The 19,824-nt window shown below is 37.9% G+C and overlaps 1 protein-coding gene across 17 annotated transcripts in view; it reads left to right on the top strand.

Annotated features, from left to right (window-relative positions):
* Nucleotides 1-19,824, top strand: part of SOX5 (SRY-box transcription factor 5) — a 1,002,891-nt gene that overhangs the window by 963,407 nt on the left and 19,660 nt on the right. For all 17 annotated transcript variants that reach the window (XM_032432676.1, XM_032432674.1, XM_032432680.1 and 14 more), the window contains one exon: nt 11,028-11,173. In XM_032432676.1, coding sequence (XP_032288567.1) covers nt 11,028-11,173 — 146 coding nt within the window. The remainder of the gene's footprint in view (nt 1-11,027; nt 11,174-19,824) is intronic.

The raw sequence follows: 19,824 nt of genomic DNA, 5'->3' as shown, positions 1-19,824 counted from the left end.
AAAAAAGAGGCCTAAATGACTTAATCACAAAGAGCAATGTTTCCAGAATGTTGTTGTTAGGTGACTTGCCTTTCCCATTACTGAAATATATTTTCGTGTTTTGTGATGTGTACAAACTATACATAATGATAAAATACATTCTACTTAGATCAGCAGTCACCCATCAGGATATGAAGTTTGTTCAGTTCCATACTGCTTGAGATTTACTTGAATACACCGAAGTGTAAAAATTACGTAGCTTCATTTCTCCATAATTGTCATTTTGGTAAAGTAAACACTAGGAAATGCTTCTATAAGCTAACTTTTTAAAAATTCCAGTAATTTTTACTTCAGTAACACATAAATTAGACTGTAAACACTTACTTCAACCTACATTTATTGATATGTTTATCATTTGCGTAGAGTTATAAGGAGGCTAGCCCCGACAAGCCTTCAAAGAGCTCAGGGTTTAGTTAGGGGAAAAGTCATCCCTCTTATAGTACTAGTCAGCCATAGGAAGTGCTATTTCAGAGCATAGATACAACCTTGTAATCAAAAAGAAGAGTGTTGGATTCTATTTGGGAAGGATCAAGGAAGGCCAAGTTGGGGATAGCCTAATTCAAGTGGAGTCTTGAGGAAGAGAGACATTCCTCCGCATTTTAGCCTTTAAGAAAAAAACCCAGAGTAAAATAGCATGTTTTTGAGAAATGCACTGATTTGGCTAGAATATAGAATGAATGTGTAGTGAAAAGTGATCAGGGCTAAAACTGAAAGGAGCAGATGGAATCTGGCTGAATGCTATCCTAAGAAATTTTGACTTTTTCTCCAGACAGCAATCTGATCAGAACTTTAAGAAAGAAGAGTATTGGCAGCAGGAAGAGATAGGAATCAGGGAAACCATTGTTTTAGTGTAGGACAAGAGTTAGTTACATGAAATAGAAATAAGCAATGATAAAACAAAGGAAGGAATAGATTGAAGAGATATTAGTAAAGAAGACTTGATATAACCTATCCTCAATAGAGACTACCTGGTGAAGTTCAAGTTGGAGACAGAGGAGTCTAGGATTTTGAATTCATAAAATAAAAAGGATAATACCTCCCTTAACTGCGGAAGAGAGGACCAGAGTGGAAGCAGATTTGGAAGACATAAATATAAAAATGTAGTAAGCATTGAAACACAAGGAGCAATTTCGGTAGAGATATTCAGGAGGAAACTATAAACGTAAGTCTGATATGTAAAAGGGTGCTAGCATTTTAGATGTAGAATTATATATGATATAAGGGGATTAAGAGTACACTTATCACGATGAGCACAGAGTAATGTATAGAATTATTAAATCACTATATTGAAACCAAGTATAGAATTATTAAATCACCATATTGAAACTAATATGACACTCTATGTTAGCTATACTAGAATTAAAAGAAAGAAAATGAAAAGATATATGCACCTCTAGAAAAAAAGGAAGTTCAGCAAAAAAGAGTGTGTATAGTAAGAAAAGAAGTGGGATAAAGAATCATAGGTATTACCTACTGTATTAGTTATCTATTACTGCATAGCAAATTAACCTAAAATTCAGGAGCTTAAAATAACCAACATTCATTATCTCGGTTTCTAAGGGTCAGAATTTGGAAGCAGCTTAGCTGGGTAGTTCCGGTGTAGGGCCTTATGATTGTAATCAGTGTGTTAGGCAGGGCTATAGTCCTCTATGGGCTTTATTAGGGATAGATGCTCTTGTTCAAGATGTCTCACTCACATGGTTGTTGGCTAGAGGGTCAATTCTTTGCCTTGTGAGTCTTTCCATAGGGTTGCTCCTTGCATGGAAACTAACTTTCCCAAGAGTGGGTGCTCTAAGAGGGTAAGCAAAGAGAAAGCCACAGTGCCTTTTATGACCTAGTCTTGAAAGTCACACAGAGTCCAGTCTGCTTTACTCTCTTCATTGTAAGAGAATCACAAGTGCAGCCCAACTCAAGAGAAGGAGAATATCAAAGTATCGTTGGGCACATTTTAAAACCAGCACACTTTTTTAGGGGGAAAACTGATAAAGAACAAGTGACTGTGTTAGAATAAGAATGAAGATAGGGCAGTGTCATGCTAGCCTAGGAAAAATGAAAGTTTCAAAAAAGAAGGGGTTATTTAATGGTGTCCCATTTGGCAGAAAAGTTAAAAAAAAGAAAGAAAAAGAAAAGCCTTATGATTTAGCTGGAGCTCATGGAGAGGTAAACTCTGATAGAGAAGTTTTAGGAGAATGCCTTAACAGAATTTCAATCACAATGGTTTGAAGACTATGAGGAGAGAAAATGCAGTTGATCTTTTTTGTAAGCTTGGTGTTGAGAAGTGATTATTTTAAAAGGACTGCATAGAGAGAGGTTTTAAAATAGGGCAATCATTCATATATATATGACTATATATATATGTACATATATATAGTCAAAGGGAAGAAGAGTCAGAGACAGATAAAGATATGAAAGAGAGGATGGACGATGATGGAATAAGACAAGAGATCATGAGAAAGGATTAACCTTGGAAAGGAACAAAGCCCCTCTTTTTTCTGAGACTGAACAAAACAAAGGAAAAAAAGGGGTAAAGTTACAGAGAAATTGTGGGATGGACAAAAAAAAAAAAAAAAGCTGAAGGAATGTATTTCAAATGCTTCAGTCTCCACAGAGCAGAATTCCAGATTATTTGCCAAGAGGAAGCCAGTCTGGGGCAGTGGGACAGCAGTGAGAGCAGACACTGTGAAAACTTAAGTTTTGAGAAGTTTGAACAAGGTTGGGGTACACATCCGCTTTTTATCACTATGCACCACTCTGTTATGGCCTAACTCAGTTACTCCCCTCCACATCCTAAATGGACTTCAAGATAACACTTGCTTTCATGTCCTAAGTATGTAAAAGAAAAAATATTTTATTTGGCAGGAATGACTCACTTACAAAATAGACATGAAGGCTCATAAATGTCACAGTGCTGGTCTATGAGCTACTTTTGTAATGTCACCAGAACTAGAATATTTAACAAAATAATGGATAGATTTGCATTTTTATCATATGAGAATTTTTTACTTCAGCATTCCAGGGATTAAGTATGACAAAATATTTTAGAAAGGCAAAAATGTATTTAATGACATTTATCATCTGACTTTCTCTACTACTAAAACTTCCCTTAGTTTTTTTTTTTTTCCCCCTGAAAAATCCCTTCACCACATACCCATCCACACATCCCTCATAGTTTCCAAGGATTTGAGGCCGCTACAATTTACTTTTCTCTTTTCAGCAAATGCAGATGTTGAAAGCTGAAACTGTAATGAGTAATAATGTAGTTGGATAAAAGCTGTGCGCATTAATGGTGTTGTAAAGGTCACCCCTGAAAGAAGAATTAATGTGTTATGCCATTAATAAACCAGGGAAAACTGTGAACCAAAAGATAACTTAAGTTATCGTTAATGACATGGGCTCTTTGCTATATATCTATTAGCTACAAATATAGAAAGTGAGTTTTTGAGGTGGGTGACCAGTATTACACTGTATTCTGTAAGAATGCCTTTGATATGGTATGCAAAGGATAGGATGCTCCTTAAAAGGTATGAATAGTTCAGAAGAATGATGGATAAGTTTAGAATCTTCTGACCGAATGTTATCTTCCTATTATTGGCCTTTTTCACCTATATTGTACATATGTATAGTACCTTTAACATTTTTCAAAGCATTTTTAATCTCTTTCTCACTGAAGCTAATTTTAGAATTATAGACGCTAAAATAGATAGAGCAGATATTCCTATTATCCAGTCAAAACTTGTTATTTTACAGATAAGGAATTGGGGCCTAAGGAGGCTAAGTGCTTACCCAGGGATTCTAAGTAAGTTCCCGACACAGGGTAGACAGTTCTGTGACTCTATGTTTATTTCCTCTGTTTTAATTTCAAGGAAACGACTATATGAAGACCTAGTAACTTGCTCAAACTCACAGCCAGGGGTGGTTGAGGCCAGAGGATTCGTGGTCTCTGGTTGGCATGCTCCCTTTTCAGCTACTGCCTATTGGTAGGCTTGCCACGTTAGATGCTCTTCTCAGTCATTTATCTAGCCTTTCACTCATTCATTGAATAAATGGGTATTAAATATCTTCCCTATGCCATAGATTTTGCAGGATGGTGAGCAGATGGAAGTCTGGAGGATGAGCAGATGAACGTCTTGGGCAGAGGCTTTAGATAGCCTCCAGTCTTGTTCTATAAAGTCTTTGGAAGATACTAGAATGTATTATCCTTACCCATTATTCTTCAGAGGCATTAACACATGAAAAGTAAAACTTTACTGAGCAAATGTAGTAGACTCACATTGATTCAATAGAATGAGGGAAAATATTTTCCAGTTCATTAATTTGGTACTTTATTTCTACAACTTGCTAATTTAAAATACAATGGCATGAAGGAGGATATTACCTCGATGTTTCATTAGTTTACAATTTTAATCAGAAAAACTTCTATGAGGGTAGGTTATTGAACAAAAATACTGTAATAGTTTCATAGAAAGCTAGTGGATTGTCAAGAAGTTGAGGGTATTATTCAACATCTGGCAATTAACATTTGCATAGCACTTTACAATTTACAAATTGCTTTCACATTTATAATCTAATTAATTCTTGTGAGTTTTCACAGATGAAGAAATGGCTACATATCAGGGTGCCAAAAATTTGATGATGATAAGTGACTCAACAATAGAAAAAAATCAGTATTTGTTGAAAATAACTTGAAACACATGTGCCCTTACTTTTACTTCTAGCTGAAAAGTCCTATGTAAAATAAATATGTAGTAAATAAGAATTTGTATTGCCTTCATAGCATCTGTTAGATCCATGAGTTCAATAAATCTGTGTCATTATGGTACAGGCTTCCATCGATGTGATGACATAGATAATCAACTTGGAATTATAAAGGTAGATACTTTCAACTTAGAAATATGCATTTATTCCTTGAACAGACCCTGCCGTGGGCCGAAGGAATAAAAGATTGAAAAATTTTAAATGCCTTCAAGTAGTTCAAAGACTGGTGTAAAAGACAAACTTAGACAAATGGAAGACAATGTAACAATAAAAGCATATATAAGGTTTTAAAGGAGCATAGAGATGAGAAGTTCTAATGTTGCCAAGGAGCATGCCTGGGGTGTATCAGGGAAGTCATTATAGAAGGAGTGACATTTGAATAAAGTCCCAAACACACTAGAAAGAAAGAGTATTTCAGTAAAAGAGAAAAGCTTGGAAGACAGAGGTGGGGGTGGGAGGAGACAGACCAGTGCTTGGAATAGGAAATAGTCTTATGCAGCTTAAGCACAGAACTCTGGAGAGACTAGCAGGAAGTGACGCAGGAAAGATAAGCAGAATGGATATCATGAAGAGACTTTTAGGCCATTGTAAAATGTTTGGAATTTATCCCAGAATGACATTTTTGGGGGAACATTACAGGGTTTCTTGTTCCAGTATATCTGGGAAAAGCTGCATGCTTTTGTTATCTTTTGAAGATTCACAGTGCACATTAACATTATCAAGATCTTGGGAATTTATGCAATGAGAAACCTTTGTCACTTTAATTTAGTATTTCCCACACTTATTTGAACATGGAATTATTTTTTCACAGAATATTACATCTCATCTTCTTATGAAATGCTCCTTTAAGCATTAAGGTATGGAGAGATGGGTTTTTAATCAGGTAAAGTGATGTGATCCAAATTCCTTTCGGGGAGATATTTTGAAATGCTTTACCTGGAAGCAGATAAAGGAGATAGATTCGAGAGTGTAAGCCTAAAGATAGGGAAACCAGTTAAGAGGTTAAGACATTGGCCCAGGTGAGATATGAGGGGCCTTTAGTGAAAGTGGGGACCATGAGAATGAAGAAGACACACATTTGAAAGCTGAGGAGGAAGCATGACTGTCACAACTTGGTTGTCTGTTATATATATGGGGTAAAGGAGATCTCTTAGGTGACCCCCAGGTAACTGAATCGGCCACTGGAAAGGGATATGGAATGTAGAAAGAACAGAATTCCATGCTAGATATGCTGCATTTCAGATACTTAAGAGACATTCAAGTACAGAAACTTGGTAGACAGATATGTGTATCTAAAAATCAGGAAGGATTTGAGGCAGACAGCAGATATTTTATAGTACTTAGGATCACCCCTTGACTCTTTGAGTAGGCTTAGACCAATTGTGGTATTTGGTTTCTAAGGCTGCTGCAACAAATTACCATGAACTGGGTCACTTAAACTAGAAATTGATTGTCTCACTATCTGGAGGCTAGAAATACAAAGTGAAGGTGTCAGCAGGGTTAGTTCCTTCTGGAGGCTCTGGGAAAGAATCTGTTCCATGCCTCTCACCTAGCTCCTTGTGGCTACCGGTAGTCCTTGGTGTTCCTGGCTTAGGATGATGCATAACTCCAGTCTCTGCCTCCATATTCACAGGGCCTTCTCCCCTGTGTCTCTGTGTCAGATCATCTCTCCTTTCTAAGAACACCAGTTACTAAATTTAAGGCCTACCTGAAATCCAGGGTGATCTCATTTCAAGATCCTTAATTACATCTGCAAAGACTCTATTTCCAAATAAGGTCACATTTACAGATACCAGGTTTAGGCCATGGACATATCTTTTTGAAAGACACAATTCAACCCATTACAAGTGGTTTCCCGTTTTTCCTTCTACCTCTTAACAGTTTCTTCCTTCTGGAGCAGCTAGAACTCTTTCTGTTTCGATTTTATCCTAAGATTGCTCATGAGTTTCCTAAGCTGACCATGGAATTTAATAACACTAAACCACTTTAAAAATATAAACTTTAAATAGATGCCATATTATACCATTTACCGTTTTTGTAATGGGACAAATGTAAGTTTGTTGGAAGAGTTAAATGAAATAACACAGGTTATTTCCAGGTTGTCCCTTTATTTTCTGCCCCTGAAAATATATAAAAGGGGCCTTTTTAATTTTGAGAATTTTGTTGGTAGTGATTAAGAAGAAACACCAAGGCATAAAAAATCAAACTGTGGTGAATTTAACAAGGTTACAGAATCTTGCAAATTTCTTATGCTAATGATCCCTAATCTCCATTTCCCAAATCTCATTTGAAGTGCTAACTGGAAGCCATATTGACCATTGCCTTCCCACTTCCCTCCTTAGATTGAGGCTCACCACACCTCTCCTAAGCACATACCCACCTTCTGATCCTATCTTATGATGCAGTTGGTGCCTAAATATATAATGCAGGCTGAATAAAATCTATCAAGTAATCATTTGGGGGTTTGTATGGTGTGACTCCCTTTCCTTGAACCTCTGTACCAACAAGAAATGATACCCCTTCACATATTTTATCATTATGGTCAAAGCCATACAATAAGACTGCTGAGGGTGAACATATAGAGAAAATGAAAGAGAAAAGAAAAGAAAGGAATTAACATTTTCTGCTGCCTCCTCAGGTACCAAGTGTTATCTACTCCTTCACAAGATGTGTTATTTTGTTTAATTCTTCCATCAACCTGACATTCATTTTGCAGTTGATGGGAATGGAAACCCAATGAGATTGTTATAATTTGGCAAATATCACACTTCCCAAGAAATAGAAACCCAGACCCATCTGCATTCAATGCCTAAATCCTATCTATTTCACTATGCCCTTTTGTAAGTAAACTGACAGTGAATAACTTTCATGGACCATTTATTATGCAAGACTGTATTAACTCATTTATGTTATCTAGTGAATGTTATTTCCATTTAACCAATAAGATAATTGAGATTTTAAAAGGTAAAACAACATGTACAATTTATAGAGCTGGTAAGTGGCAAAGTTACGGTTTTAATTCAGACTTTTCCAACTCCAAAATGCCAACTTTTTCTGAAGATTGTGACTGTGGACCAAATCTAAGGAGGAGATGAAGAACAGATCCCAGGCAAGGCTATGAAGCTGGAAGAGGCAGAGAGGAAAGGGGATCCCATGTTATGATGAGAAACAAAGAAGAAAGGAGTTTCTATAATGAGGGGATTGTCAGTGAGGTCATTCTGCAAGTCATGGCAAGTGTCCCTTGGATTTGGCGATTTAAAAGAGCAAGGGCAGCTGAAGCAAAATTGTAACAGAAATGGAAGAGTGAGGAAGGAATGGGAGAGTATGATAAGAATCTTCGAAGGTAAAGAGAGACAGTTGGAAAGAGAAGGCAACACAAAGTTGAAAGAGAAACTTTATTTGCTCATCTCAGGTGGAGAAACTTAAGTACTTACAAATTGAAGTGGTAGAGATGGTGAGGAAGTTCAGATCTGGATGACGTAAATGTGAAAGAGCATGACCAATGGAGACGTATAGAAATCTAGAGCACGAGTTGAGGGGATTTGCCTTGAATCAAAGTAGGGGCACCATTTTCACTGAAACAGGAGGAGACAATGGGCAGAAATGGAGACAGATTTGAAACTAGCATGGGGTAGGAGTTGGGGTGGGGGCGGGGCAGAAAGGTGAGAGCTCAGCCTTATCGGTCTTTCCAAAATCGGAGTTGAAGCCATTTGGCAGGAGAGAGGGAATCAGCAAGATTGGTAATTTAGTGACTGTGATGAGAACAAAATGGAAAGAACCAGCACACAATCCTGTTATGATTCAACTCTGTAATATATAAATGGCCTTAAAATTTAACACAGCAGATACAAATGTTAGATTTCATAGAGCATTTTAACTAAAATTCAAGAGTCTCTAAAAGCAAGAAGGTTTATTTTAAAGTGGACACCTATTTCCACCTGCATAGGAACACACACCTCAAACTGGAAATAGACATTATGGAACATATGTCTGTCAGTTATTCACCCCCATATAATTTGCATCCCTTTTGAATCTATATTAATCATTTTTCCTGCACAACGTTATCTTGGCAGCACCTAAAAACATAAAGAATTCATACTTTTATTCAACGCCATGTGCCAAACCACTTCAAAATGTATTTGTGCTCTGGAGGAGCTAAATAGACTGCGAAAATGCATGATGCCAAGTTGTACATAAACAGGGGTTAGAGCATAGGAAAATCAGGCTGATCCTCTTAAGATCTTTTACTAAATGAACATATCCTGAGACCATCACTGCCCTATAAGAGCCGTATTTCTTTCTAGAGTAGTAGTATACATGAACAGAATCAGTTCAAGAATAATATATTAAGAAGGTTGTTCAGGAGAACCAAGACAGGATGCTGAGGATAATAGAAGGTTAAAAACAACCATAATTTAAAGTAAGCATTAACCCTAAAGGCTTGACCTAGGTCTAAATAGTTTTTCATGATTCATATTGTATTTGTAATGAGCAAGGATGTTTTGTTCTTTGAATACGTTCCAATGAATTTAGCTCTGAAAAGCAAAACCTGTAGTCGCTCTCAAGGCTCCTCTTGCTGTCTCCTACACTGGGACTTATCTTTCTGCTTCAAGGAGATCAGAGGATGAGGTCTAGCCTGTGCATATCGGAGGGGTGGGGGTGGAGTAGGGAAAGCACGGATCATTTTGAAACCCTCCAGCACTGAAGCACTGTACTGATCTGACACCAGCTTCTTCAATAGAAATGTTTAAGCAGCAAGAAAATATTCTATGTTTTTTGGCAATCAACAGATCAGATAGAAGAGTCTAGCAATACGGCGAGGATGTGTAATCTGACATGATTAGACAAGGCTCTTTAGTACCAGAACATTCATAATTGAGACAAAGAAAGAGTATTAATAACACTTTCCTAACACGGCAGTTAGCCATTTTATATTTCCTTTCTTTAATCTTAGTGTTTTTCAACAAATCATGGGATTTAATAGCGTGTTTTGGCAGATTAGAGGATTTATGGCCCAGATGTTTTTTGTTCTAAAAATGGATTAGGGTGTAAAGTTTGCTGGAATCCATGGAACATGTTGAGGCAAGCCGGTCATTTTATGTGTGATTAGTGCCTGCCTTCTGTCTCACAGTCCCTCCATCTGTCACAATTCACCAATGGATCTGGTTAGATTTAGCCTCATGTCACAAACAAGTCCCTTTTCTGGGCAATTTCATATTATAGATTCAGTTTATGCCATTTTATGCCCTACTTAAAGGATAGGGAGAGTGAAAGATGATATATTAGCTTTCCTTTCAATATTTACAAAACAGTCTTTTCCCATCGGTATTCTACCCTAAAGTCATGCAGACGATCATAATAATGTGCATCAAATAAATAAGTGACCAGTGTTAAAATTAAGTTAAAAAAATTAGTGTTGCTTCTTACACCTGTTATTCTTTAAAAGAAATATTTTGACAATTTTTTTTTTTACTTTGGATTGTGGAGCTGTAGACGCAAGTTGGTCATTTGACCATCTTATTAAGAGTGTGAATTAAGTGTGACTGTGGCTTTCAGTAGCCACAATTTCTTATCATACAATTCACAGGTGCTTGGTTCCATTCTGTGCTTGAAATTTGGCCCCTGAACTCTTACAAGTTTGTATCCATAGCAAATCACTGCCACCTGTAGTTTACTTCACCATCAGTGAAATTGGGGGGGGAGGGGAGGATGATGATCTTCTTTTACTTAATTAATAATGATTTATTCTTTCTGTATATAACAACCCTAATAGTGCTATATGCAAACTCTAAACTGACCTTTCCAATATGATGAGAGTGTCAATAATTAGAGCAATAATCATCAATACCTCTATCCGATGGTAACATTCAAATGATCCTTACATAAAAAAAAAAATCAAAGATAGGTTTTATTTTTGCACTACAAAATATTCAGATAACTGAAAAAAATATATATTTTAAGCTTCTTTCCAAGCATATGGAAACAACTATATTTGCCTTAAATATTAAGTTTGCATTACAGATGCTTGGCACCACGTTCACGTATGACTGTATGAATCAGGCATTATCGATTACTCATTCATTCATTCATTTTAGACTCATGAAATTGAGAAAGTACTATATGCCAGCCACTAGCCATTACCCCCCCCAAAAAAAGACATGAATTTTATGGTTAAAGGTTAACCTATCCGTGCATTTGTACCAAACATAGTCTTTGTTCTGTCACATCTTCAGGTTATTTAAATGACCATGATGCTGTCACCAAGGCAATCCAAGAGGCTCGGCAGATGAAGGAGCAGCTTCGGCGGGAGCAGCAGGTGCTTGACGGAAAGGTGGCTGTTGTGAATAGTCTGGGTCTCAATAACTGTCGGACAGAAAAGGTTAGTTCATAAAATAACTGACTTTCCAAAAATGCTTAAATTGCCTAAATGCTTTTTTTTCCCTTTGTTTTCTCTCTTCTCACCACCTCAGAATGAGGGTTCTCCCTCCCTTTTCCCCTGTCAAGAGTACAGAAATCTTGATGCCCATCCTAATCAAAACCATCTGGAAACGAGATGAGTTATAATTCTCTTCTATCCATCTCCAAACCTTATTGACAATTAATATCCCCCTTCCTGCCATCAGTTTGCATTAAAATGGAATGGCATTTGAAATATCTGAGTCTGAGTGAAAGTTTTGCTTTACAGAGATGCTTAACTTGTATTTGGGGATGAGCTGGATTTGAAAATGCTGAATCTTCTTTAATCAGCATAAGCTTGGATGATACCCATGCTCATAGCCTAAGTAACTAGGATCCTGAGCCTGTCATAATATGTTTCCAATGCAAAGCGCTGTCAAGTTTTAGATGACTGCACAATTGGAAATTTTGACTTTATTATAAAACAAAATGTGCTTTTTAAAACTTGGACATTATTATTATACCTAAGCCCAGTGAAACTGCTGAATTTATTTGAGATGTAATAATTTCAAACTCTCTTGTTGAAGCTACATTGTATTTTACTCAGAAAAATAGTATGTTGTTGCAGAATGCTTGGAGTGATGTACTTATCTTGGTCATATTTGACATTTTTGAATTGAAATTTTAACGTGTTACTGGGTCTTGTTTTCACAATCCTGTCGCTAAAGAGATACAGTAAATCAGAGGAAAAAAATGATCAGCTACTTAGCAATAACTTGAAAGTTAACCATCATGGGAAGTTCACGAGACAAACATCAGTGTCCAGAATGAGCAGATTGCTAATTGGATAGCTTTCTGGTTTCCCAGGTTTTATATGGAATTTAATGTGCAGTCCCTAAGAAGCTTACAATCTGCATAGTGGAGGTGAAATCTATGTGTGATCCCCTCACAACTGTACTTTTCCTCTGGTCCAAACATGGGTCGAAAAGATGGAGAAATGACTCCAATTCCACTCTGTTTCTGGAGGGGAGAGCAGAGTGTGGTAGGGATGCATCCCTGGCAGGCACGCAGCACAGGAAGAGCGATACTGGTGCAGCGAGGAGGGCACAAAATTTTTCTAGCTAAGCACCAGAAGGGAAGGGGAAAAGCAAAGTGACAGATTTAAGAAGGAATGATAGCAAGCATAAAGGAATTTATATTCAAATATTTAAACATTCTTGAAAGGATGCTTGAACAGAAATTCCTTTTCTCTGCTCCCCATGTAGAAATGAGTTTAACACTCAGCCAGATGCTAATGCAAAGTGACTCAAGCTATTCCTCGCAAGCATAGCTAAATTGCCGTTATTTGTTAAGCGCATTGAATTCAGCTGTGGATACAGCAGTTGGTTGCATTCAGCGAGCATCTGTACCCTTTCTTTTTTTTTTTTTTAATCCTCCAAAGCAGAGACAACTCTACCTATCTCCCCCCTCTCCTCCCCTGTGCTGGCTGGGAATTGTCAAGTGACAACCGACCAAATCCTTTTGGACAGGAAGCCTTCATCCTGAGTTCTATATACTTGCAAAACAGGCCTTGTGGTTGGATCAGGGAGCCCATTAAAAGCACTTTGATGGTATGGAAATTCATCTTCATGAAGCTCCTAGGCCCCTAAGCAGCATGCTGTTTAGCTGTGGTTACAGATCACTCATTCAGATCGGAGGGCAATAATTGTGCTGACGGCTTGTAAGGCAATGGAAGTACATAAAATAATCCTGGGCCCTCCACCATGGCACTGCGAGTTAATCTTCTCTAATACAGATCAGCTGTTGTTCTAACACATGACTTTATGCCGGCTCCAGTGACTCCACTCGGCCTTTTGATTAAGTACCAGGAGTGGTGCCGTCTGCATTCACTTTACACCATAGTTGTCCATCGTGAGGGGACTTTATTTCCACGTCTCGTTCCTTCTCCAGAATCAGCCTTTATGTTATTTCTCTGATTAGCACCTTCTCTATCTGTGTTGCAGGAGGGAGCGTGGCCTCTTGTTGAACACCACTGCCTTCAATTTCCCCTTCTCCTTTCTAGCATTATAACTTTTCAGAAATCTATTTTTGGAGTCATACCTGCCGAAGCCTGTTGGCCAATTAAGATGTCTCCATTCTCAAGAAGGCTGTCATCCCCAAATCTCTTCACCATGCCCTTTCGATGCAGTTGAGTTACATCGTCAACTACAGTCTTATATTTTCGTGAAAATCTTAAAATATGGAATGAAACAGTTCCATTATTGTAATAATATGGCAGACTTCCGTAAGGTGTAAGTAAATCTTTTCAGCAGAAGGATCTGAATGACACCTTGATACCTGACAATGAAAGTGTGATTTTTGAAGCTCTCTGAGAAGCAGGTGTTAACTGTGGTTGCCTTTTCCTGTTGAACTAGCTTGGGTGCCATTTCTATAATATTAATGATTGATCTATGTGCAACTCATGGGTATGAGATAATGTCAAATTTATATCCTTTAATTAACACCTGCTACGTATGAGGGGCAGGGCAGTATTGTGTACTTGAGATACTCTATTGAACAAGAAAATATGTCCCCTGCCTTTATAAAGTATAGTTTAAATCAAATTATTATTTCGATTGTTAATCATGGCATCTTTAAGTGTGTGAGCCTACTTGTAGGAAGTGAATAAAGGCCCCACCCATTTTGCTTAGCCTATCAGATCATTTCTATACCTGAGTTGACAAAGGTGGCTGCTTATTCTTTTTTTTTTTTTAAAGATTTTATTTATTTATTTAACAGAGAGAGACAGAGCGAGAGAGGGAACACAAGCAGGGGGAGAGGGAGAAGCAGGGTTCCCTGCAGAGCAAGGAGCCCGATGCGGGGCTCGATCCCAGGACCCTGGGATCATGACCTGAGCCGAAGGCATACACTTAACGACTGAGCCACCCAGGCGCCCCGGTGGCTGCTTATTCTTCCACATAAAGTGACAGCATTATGTCTATTGTGTTGTTTTTCTCCTAATACCTACCTTTTTAATAGATTTTTATAATTGCCCAACTTTACCCATGGCCAGAGCATAGATAGATCAGTAGTTGGTTTGAAATTTTGCTTCCGTTTGAAAGACATAAACAGAATATATGATAAATTTTTTGCACTCTATCATATCATTTGAATACCAAAAGAAGGGCATTTCTCTCACTAAAACAATACTCCCAACTTCCTAAACCCAGAAAGTATGTGAGGTGTAAGGAGTGGGCGGGGGGGGGGGGGGGGGGGGGGGGGGGGGGGGGAGGCATGGATAAAAAAAAAAAAGAAACAGAAAGAATCTGGGAGAAAGGAAAGGGGAAAAGAGGAGAAATCCAGCCTGGTGCTTCCCACCAGTCTGAGAGGTGATAGCACGACCCGAGATCCCTATGTTGGAATCCTGCTGTGGAGATCTGTTTTCTTCAGTACACAAACCTCATACATAGTATTTTCTCCACATTTCAAATGACCAACTTGGTTGTCCCAAGCAGAAAGTCTTAATTCTGAAAAGCTGTAATTGGTAGTAAAAACAATTAGAGGTGTGAAGATAGGGACAAATGTTTTCTAGTAATATGCACCAAAACACATAATGAAAGTCATTTTTACTAAAACACATTTTAATTGAAGACTTCTAAAAGATTTCTCATTTTTTACTTTTCTTGGAAGTGCTTCAACATACCCGAAAACTGTGTATGTCAGGTTTCTTGGAAACTCTGGGACACAGTGTTATTTATAATTGTCATTTCAGGTTAATTATAGCCTGATTGCATATTCGGATAATGTTATCTTTTATCACATAGCTCTTCACAGATTAGTGTTATGGATGGAATAAAAGAAAAATCTTCTCAGGTAGGGAGAATCAGAAAGACCCTCATACATTTAGTTTGTCAAAACCACCCACTTTGCTTCATTAATACCCAAGTGGCACCGTCTTGACCGTATGACCAACTGCATACTCAGGTTCTGACCTTATGTGTGAAGGTAGCCATAATTAATAGGAAATCATACAGAGCTCAGTTTTTGTCCTGATACTACCAGGCAGTACTAATATAATAGAGACCCGATGCACCTGACTGCAATGTGGCATAGGCCAGAAGTTTCCTTGCTTCTTTCCCTCACTCCCAATGGAGTTATCCTTAAGGGAATGATGCCTATGCTGTAGTATTTGTTAGACATGTGTATCATTACATGGGTCAGGAAATCTACATACAGTAGCTTCAACAGATAATGATTAATTTTTAGCACATAATGAAGTTCTGTAGGAGGCAGTTGGTGGCATTAGTTTATCAGCTCAGTGATATCAGGGTTAAAATCTCCAGGATTCTCTTAGCTTTTCCCTTAGGGTCATAAAATGTTGCCATATCTAGAGCTATGCCACGAAGACAGGCCAGCTTGGGAAGGAGAAGCAGTTTTCTCTTTGCCCTTTTCAGTCCTCTTTCACATAGAGATGTGTTTCATTCCTTCTTCATTCACATGGGGGTGTTTCTTACGTTATTCACATAGAGATGTTTCACTGCACCCCTCAAGCAGACTTCCATAAACATCTCATTTGGGTAGAAATGGGTTGAACGCGTACCTTTAAGACAATTACTGGCCAAAAGCAAGAGAAGCTGCCTTAAGTTGATCATGAATTACATTTGGGGACTGAATTAGAGACCTTAGCTTATCCTCCTGGAGATCAAGGGATAGCTTAAGATCAAAGAGTATTTTGGCAGAGAAGAAAAGGACCAGAATGGCTATCGAATAGGAAAAGGCCATTGTAAGCCACAAAGCTCTCAGATATTTTCTTCATGAAAACATGAAAATATTTTCTTCATGAAACTGGTTTGTTTTGGTTGTGTTAGATTTGTTGTCATCTATCTAACCACTTTCGTTCTTGGCACTATTATGTGTTCAGGGCCTTATACCTTGTCTGTGGTTCTTAAAGAAGTAAAGCACACATAAGTACGCACACACACACACACACACACCCCAACATTGCTTGGGTGACAGATTAAACCAATGAATGTGTGTTCTCTCACATGTTTCTACATGTTAAGGCCGACTTCTGTACTACTTTCATATATAAGACAGATGTCACTCACAAAAATATACATGCAGATGCGTGCGTCTGTTTTTTACCATAGAGAATTCACCCACCAAGCAAACGTTAATTGCCTACAGTGTACCTGAAATCTAAATCTCTACACATGCTATGAATTCCTCTATTACTGCAAGTAAGAATACCTAGCAAAATGCCTTACTTTTCCTTCTGAGGTTCAGTGAAAATTCATTGCAAATTTCCATAGAATAAGGGGGAAATTTAGAGAATCAGAGGTATATTTTAAACCGTAATTTATTCAACAATGATAGCAGTCTCTCTTTTCACTTGTCAGTCATACTCCTAAGAAAGCCTTACCACCTACTATATAGACTCATTTGTAAACATAGGTTAATTTTTATCACTCTGCTGCTTGGACACTCTTCTGCTACAACCTCCTCTTTTTCAGCTATTGTCAACCTCTTTCTTTCCCTTTAACAGAGTGCCAAACGTGAAATGACAGTGACCAATGTTGACTTAATGTGGATGTTTAATAATGAAAAAAAGTGTGTCAGTCCCAGCATTAGTTACAAATGGCAGTAAGTGTATCGGATGGCAGCCCTGTAATAATTTTACATCCATCATTCTTTCCTGATGCTTCGCTGGCCATCTGATGGATGGGGCCAGCAGTGTTAACTCTTCAGAAACTGACACAGTGTATCTAGTTCAGCATTATCTAACACATGCTCCTTCCCTCCGATAAGGACAAGGCATGTGAGGAATTGTGAATTACAGGTTTTGCCTTGAAAAAGTGAATATGAAGGGATTCATGCCTCTGCATTCAGGGGAAGACACTACAATTAATTAATGATTTATGGATGGCTTTTGTAGATCTTGCCTTTAGCCAAAATGAATTCTAGAAGTCAAATTAGAGCTAGATATTTCAGTGGTTAGAGGAAAAATTTCATGAAGGAGGAAGGCGTGTTAGGTAAATCCTTCCAGAGGAAGTGAGATAGATCCCTTGCCTCACCATGACAAAGCAGGAGCTTTTGGGGGTGGGGGTGGGGGTGGGGGGGATGGTGTGGTTGTGTGTGAGCACTCGTGTGTGATTTTTAAAAAGCCCCCAAACTTTTAAGACTGCTGGTTGGAATTTGTCTAGGAAAAATTACAGTGACGCAAATTATGAATATTTTTCTTTATAAAAGTGAGTATGTATTATTTTTTAATCTCTACGTTTACATATTAATTATTCCATGACTTTAAAAGACACACACAAATCTGACGTTGAATGCTTGCCTTTTTATTATTGGAGTCTCTCTACTCTGAAAATTTATATAAAATGGATAGGGAACTGCTTTCTAGGCAACTGATTATTAGGAAATCTAGACCAGCTTTTTATATGCAAGTTGGCATTTGATCCTTAGGTTTTCTTCTCTTTTGTTTTTCATTCATAAAACCTTCTTAATTCTGAGTGTCTTAGCTAGGGAACACTTCTTATGGGACAGGAAGGCAGAGGAAAACCCCGTAGTGAATATTATCAGCACAGAGCAGCCAGTTTTTAAAGACCATGACAAAAAGGCAAATAGGTATTATGTCATCATCCATCCATCACTCTAGATGTCAGCCTTTCAATAATTCCAATCGACATTCTCGACAGGCTGGTGCAAGTTAAAGGGGCTGTTTGTTTCTAGAAATTGAGTATGGGCTGTCTATAGCCTTTTGTTCCAGATGGTTTTCTTCTGTGTCTTTTCATTTCTTTCTTTTTCTTTCTTTTCTTTTTGGGGGTATTTAATTGAAATACATGCCGAGTTTGCAGACTGCAAAGATCAGAGCTGTTTTCGTCCAGCAGTGGTAACTATGCATTAAACATTTTGATTTGTTTGAGCTTGAAGTTTAGTCCTTTTTTGCCATTTGCTTCATGGAGTTTGTGTATATTTACAGCCTCTGCATTTAATGGCCACATGCCTTATTTTCACAGATGGCCAGTGGAAGACTTTTTCTTTCTCTTAGTATAGCCCGCTTTCAGTTTTGCTACATTTGTCACAGTGCCACTACTTCAGCTAGCAAGTGCCCACGCTTGGTGGGGAGCAATTATGGTGTGAGTTTTTAAGGAGCTTTTTAAAGGTTTTTTTTTCCAGTAAACTTTTTATGGTTTAATTTTCAAGCCTAGAAAAGCTGTGCATGTTTTCAAACAGAGAGTCTTGTGTTCTTTACATCATTCTGGTAGAGGGGTTAGTGCAGGATGGTCCAATAAAATGAGACACACAGGGCATGCCAAATTGGGCTTTCGGATAGACACCCACAGGCCTCTCTGATGATTGAAATTGTCTATTCATTTAAAGACACAAGGAGATGCTCACAATAGTATTCCTGAGAAAAGCAAGTTTGAAAACACCACGTAGAGAATGATCCAGATATTTTTAAAGTATAGTCCTCTGTTGCGTAGATAAAACACTAGAAGAATAAGATGCTATAGTGATGCCAAGGTGTTAGGGTTGTAACTTGGTACACAGGGGCCCACATTTCTGACTTTTCTAAATTTCCTATAAGTAAAGTAAGAAACACTTTTGTTTTTGGACCAGAAGTGTTCTCTTTAAAAACCTGATCTACTAAGAATGGTCTTTCCTTCTCTTCTCCCTTGCTCCTATCCTCATCCCCAAGATCGAATAGCTGCCTTCAAGACAATTAAACAGTAAAGCACTGAAATAATTAGAGACATTTGTTTTTCAATTACCCTCTTATATTTACTAGATGTGTTGCATTCTCTATTGTCATTTATTGCAAACTACTTTACCAATATGGATTAAAAATTATGAGGAAACTATTCTGAATTGTGCATGCATTTCAAAGGGTCTCATTGAATCTCCGCAAGCCTACCGCTTCTCCTTTTTTTACAAATGAGAAAGACTTGCTTATGGGTCATAGGAATAATAATGGCTATTGCTGTTTATTTTGTGCTTTACCCTTTTCAAAGTGATTTCGCATCAGGTTGCAACCTTGTACTGTAATATGAGCAGAACAGCATTCTATCTTTGTTTTAAAAATAAAAACGAGATTTGAGAAGTTTGCAGGAATTCCAGTGGGAGATCAGTTTTTAAGCCAAGGTCTTGTGGCTTGGAGTTCAGTCTCTCTTCTAAAGGACCGTGCTGAAGAAGTCCGAGAAAGTACTCAGTGCCCGATGATTAGCTTGTGCTCCAGCATTGGTCATGTATATTAGTTAGTACAGTCTTGAGGCTTTATTACAGAAATCTCATTTAAGCAATCCCCATCTCCATAATATGTACATCGTTCTTCCCATTCTTTGTTTTTCCTGTGTCTGCTCCCTTCCTAAGTCTCTCTTCCTTCACCACGCACCACCAGCCTCTTCACTAAAGGATGAGCTAGGAAAACAAAAAGAACACGCTCCATCTTATTTGTTTTGCTTCTCGTAAGCAGTGCTGATAAAACATGTAAAGTTTTAGCTGTTGATTAAATTGAGATTCTAAATATCTGTTCTAATCTGTATTTTTCTCTCCCTTCCCTTAAAACAACCATGGATAATTGAAAAGTGAACTATAACTCCGATGTGCCCGTTTCTATTTGTCAGACCCAGCATTTCTGAACCAAGCCAT

The sequence above is a fragment of the Phoca vitulina genome, unplaced genomic scaffold, assembly GCF_004348235.1.
Source record: "Phoca vitulina isolate PV1807 unplaced genomic scaffold, GSC_HSeal_1.0 scaffold49, whole genome shotgun sequence".
Lineage (NCBI taxonomy): Eukaryota > Metazoa > Chordata > Mammalia > Carnivora > Phocidae > Phoca > Phoca vitulina.
Note: the sequence above shows the minus strand (reverse complement) of the source record. Positions and strands in the feature narration are given on the sequence as shown.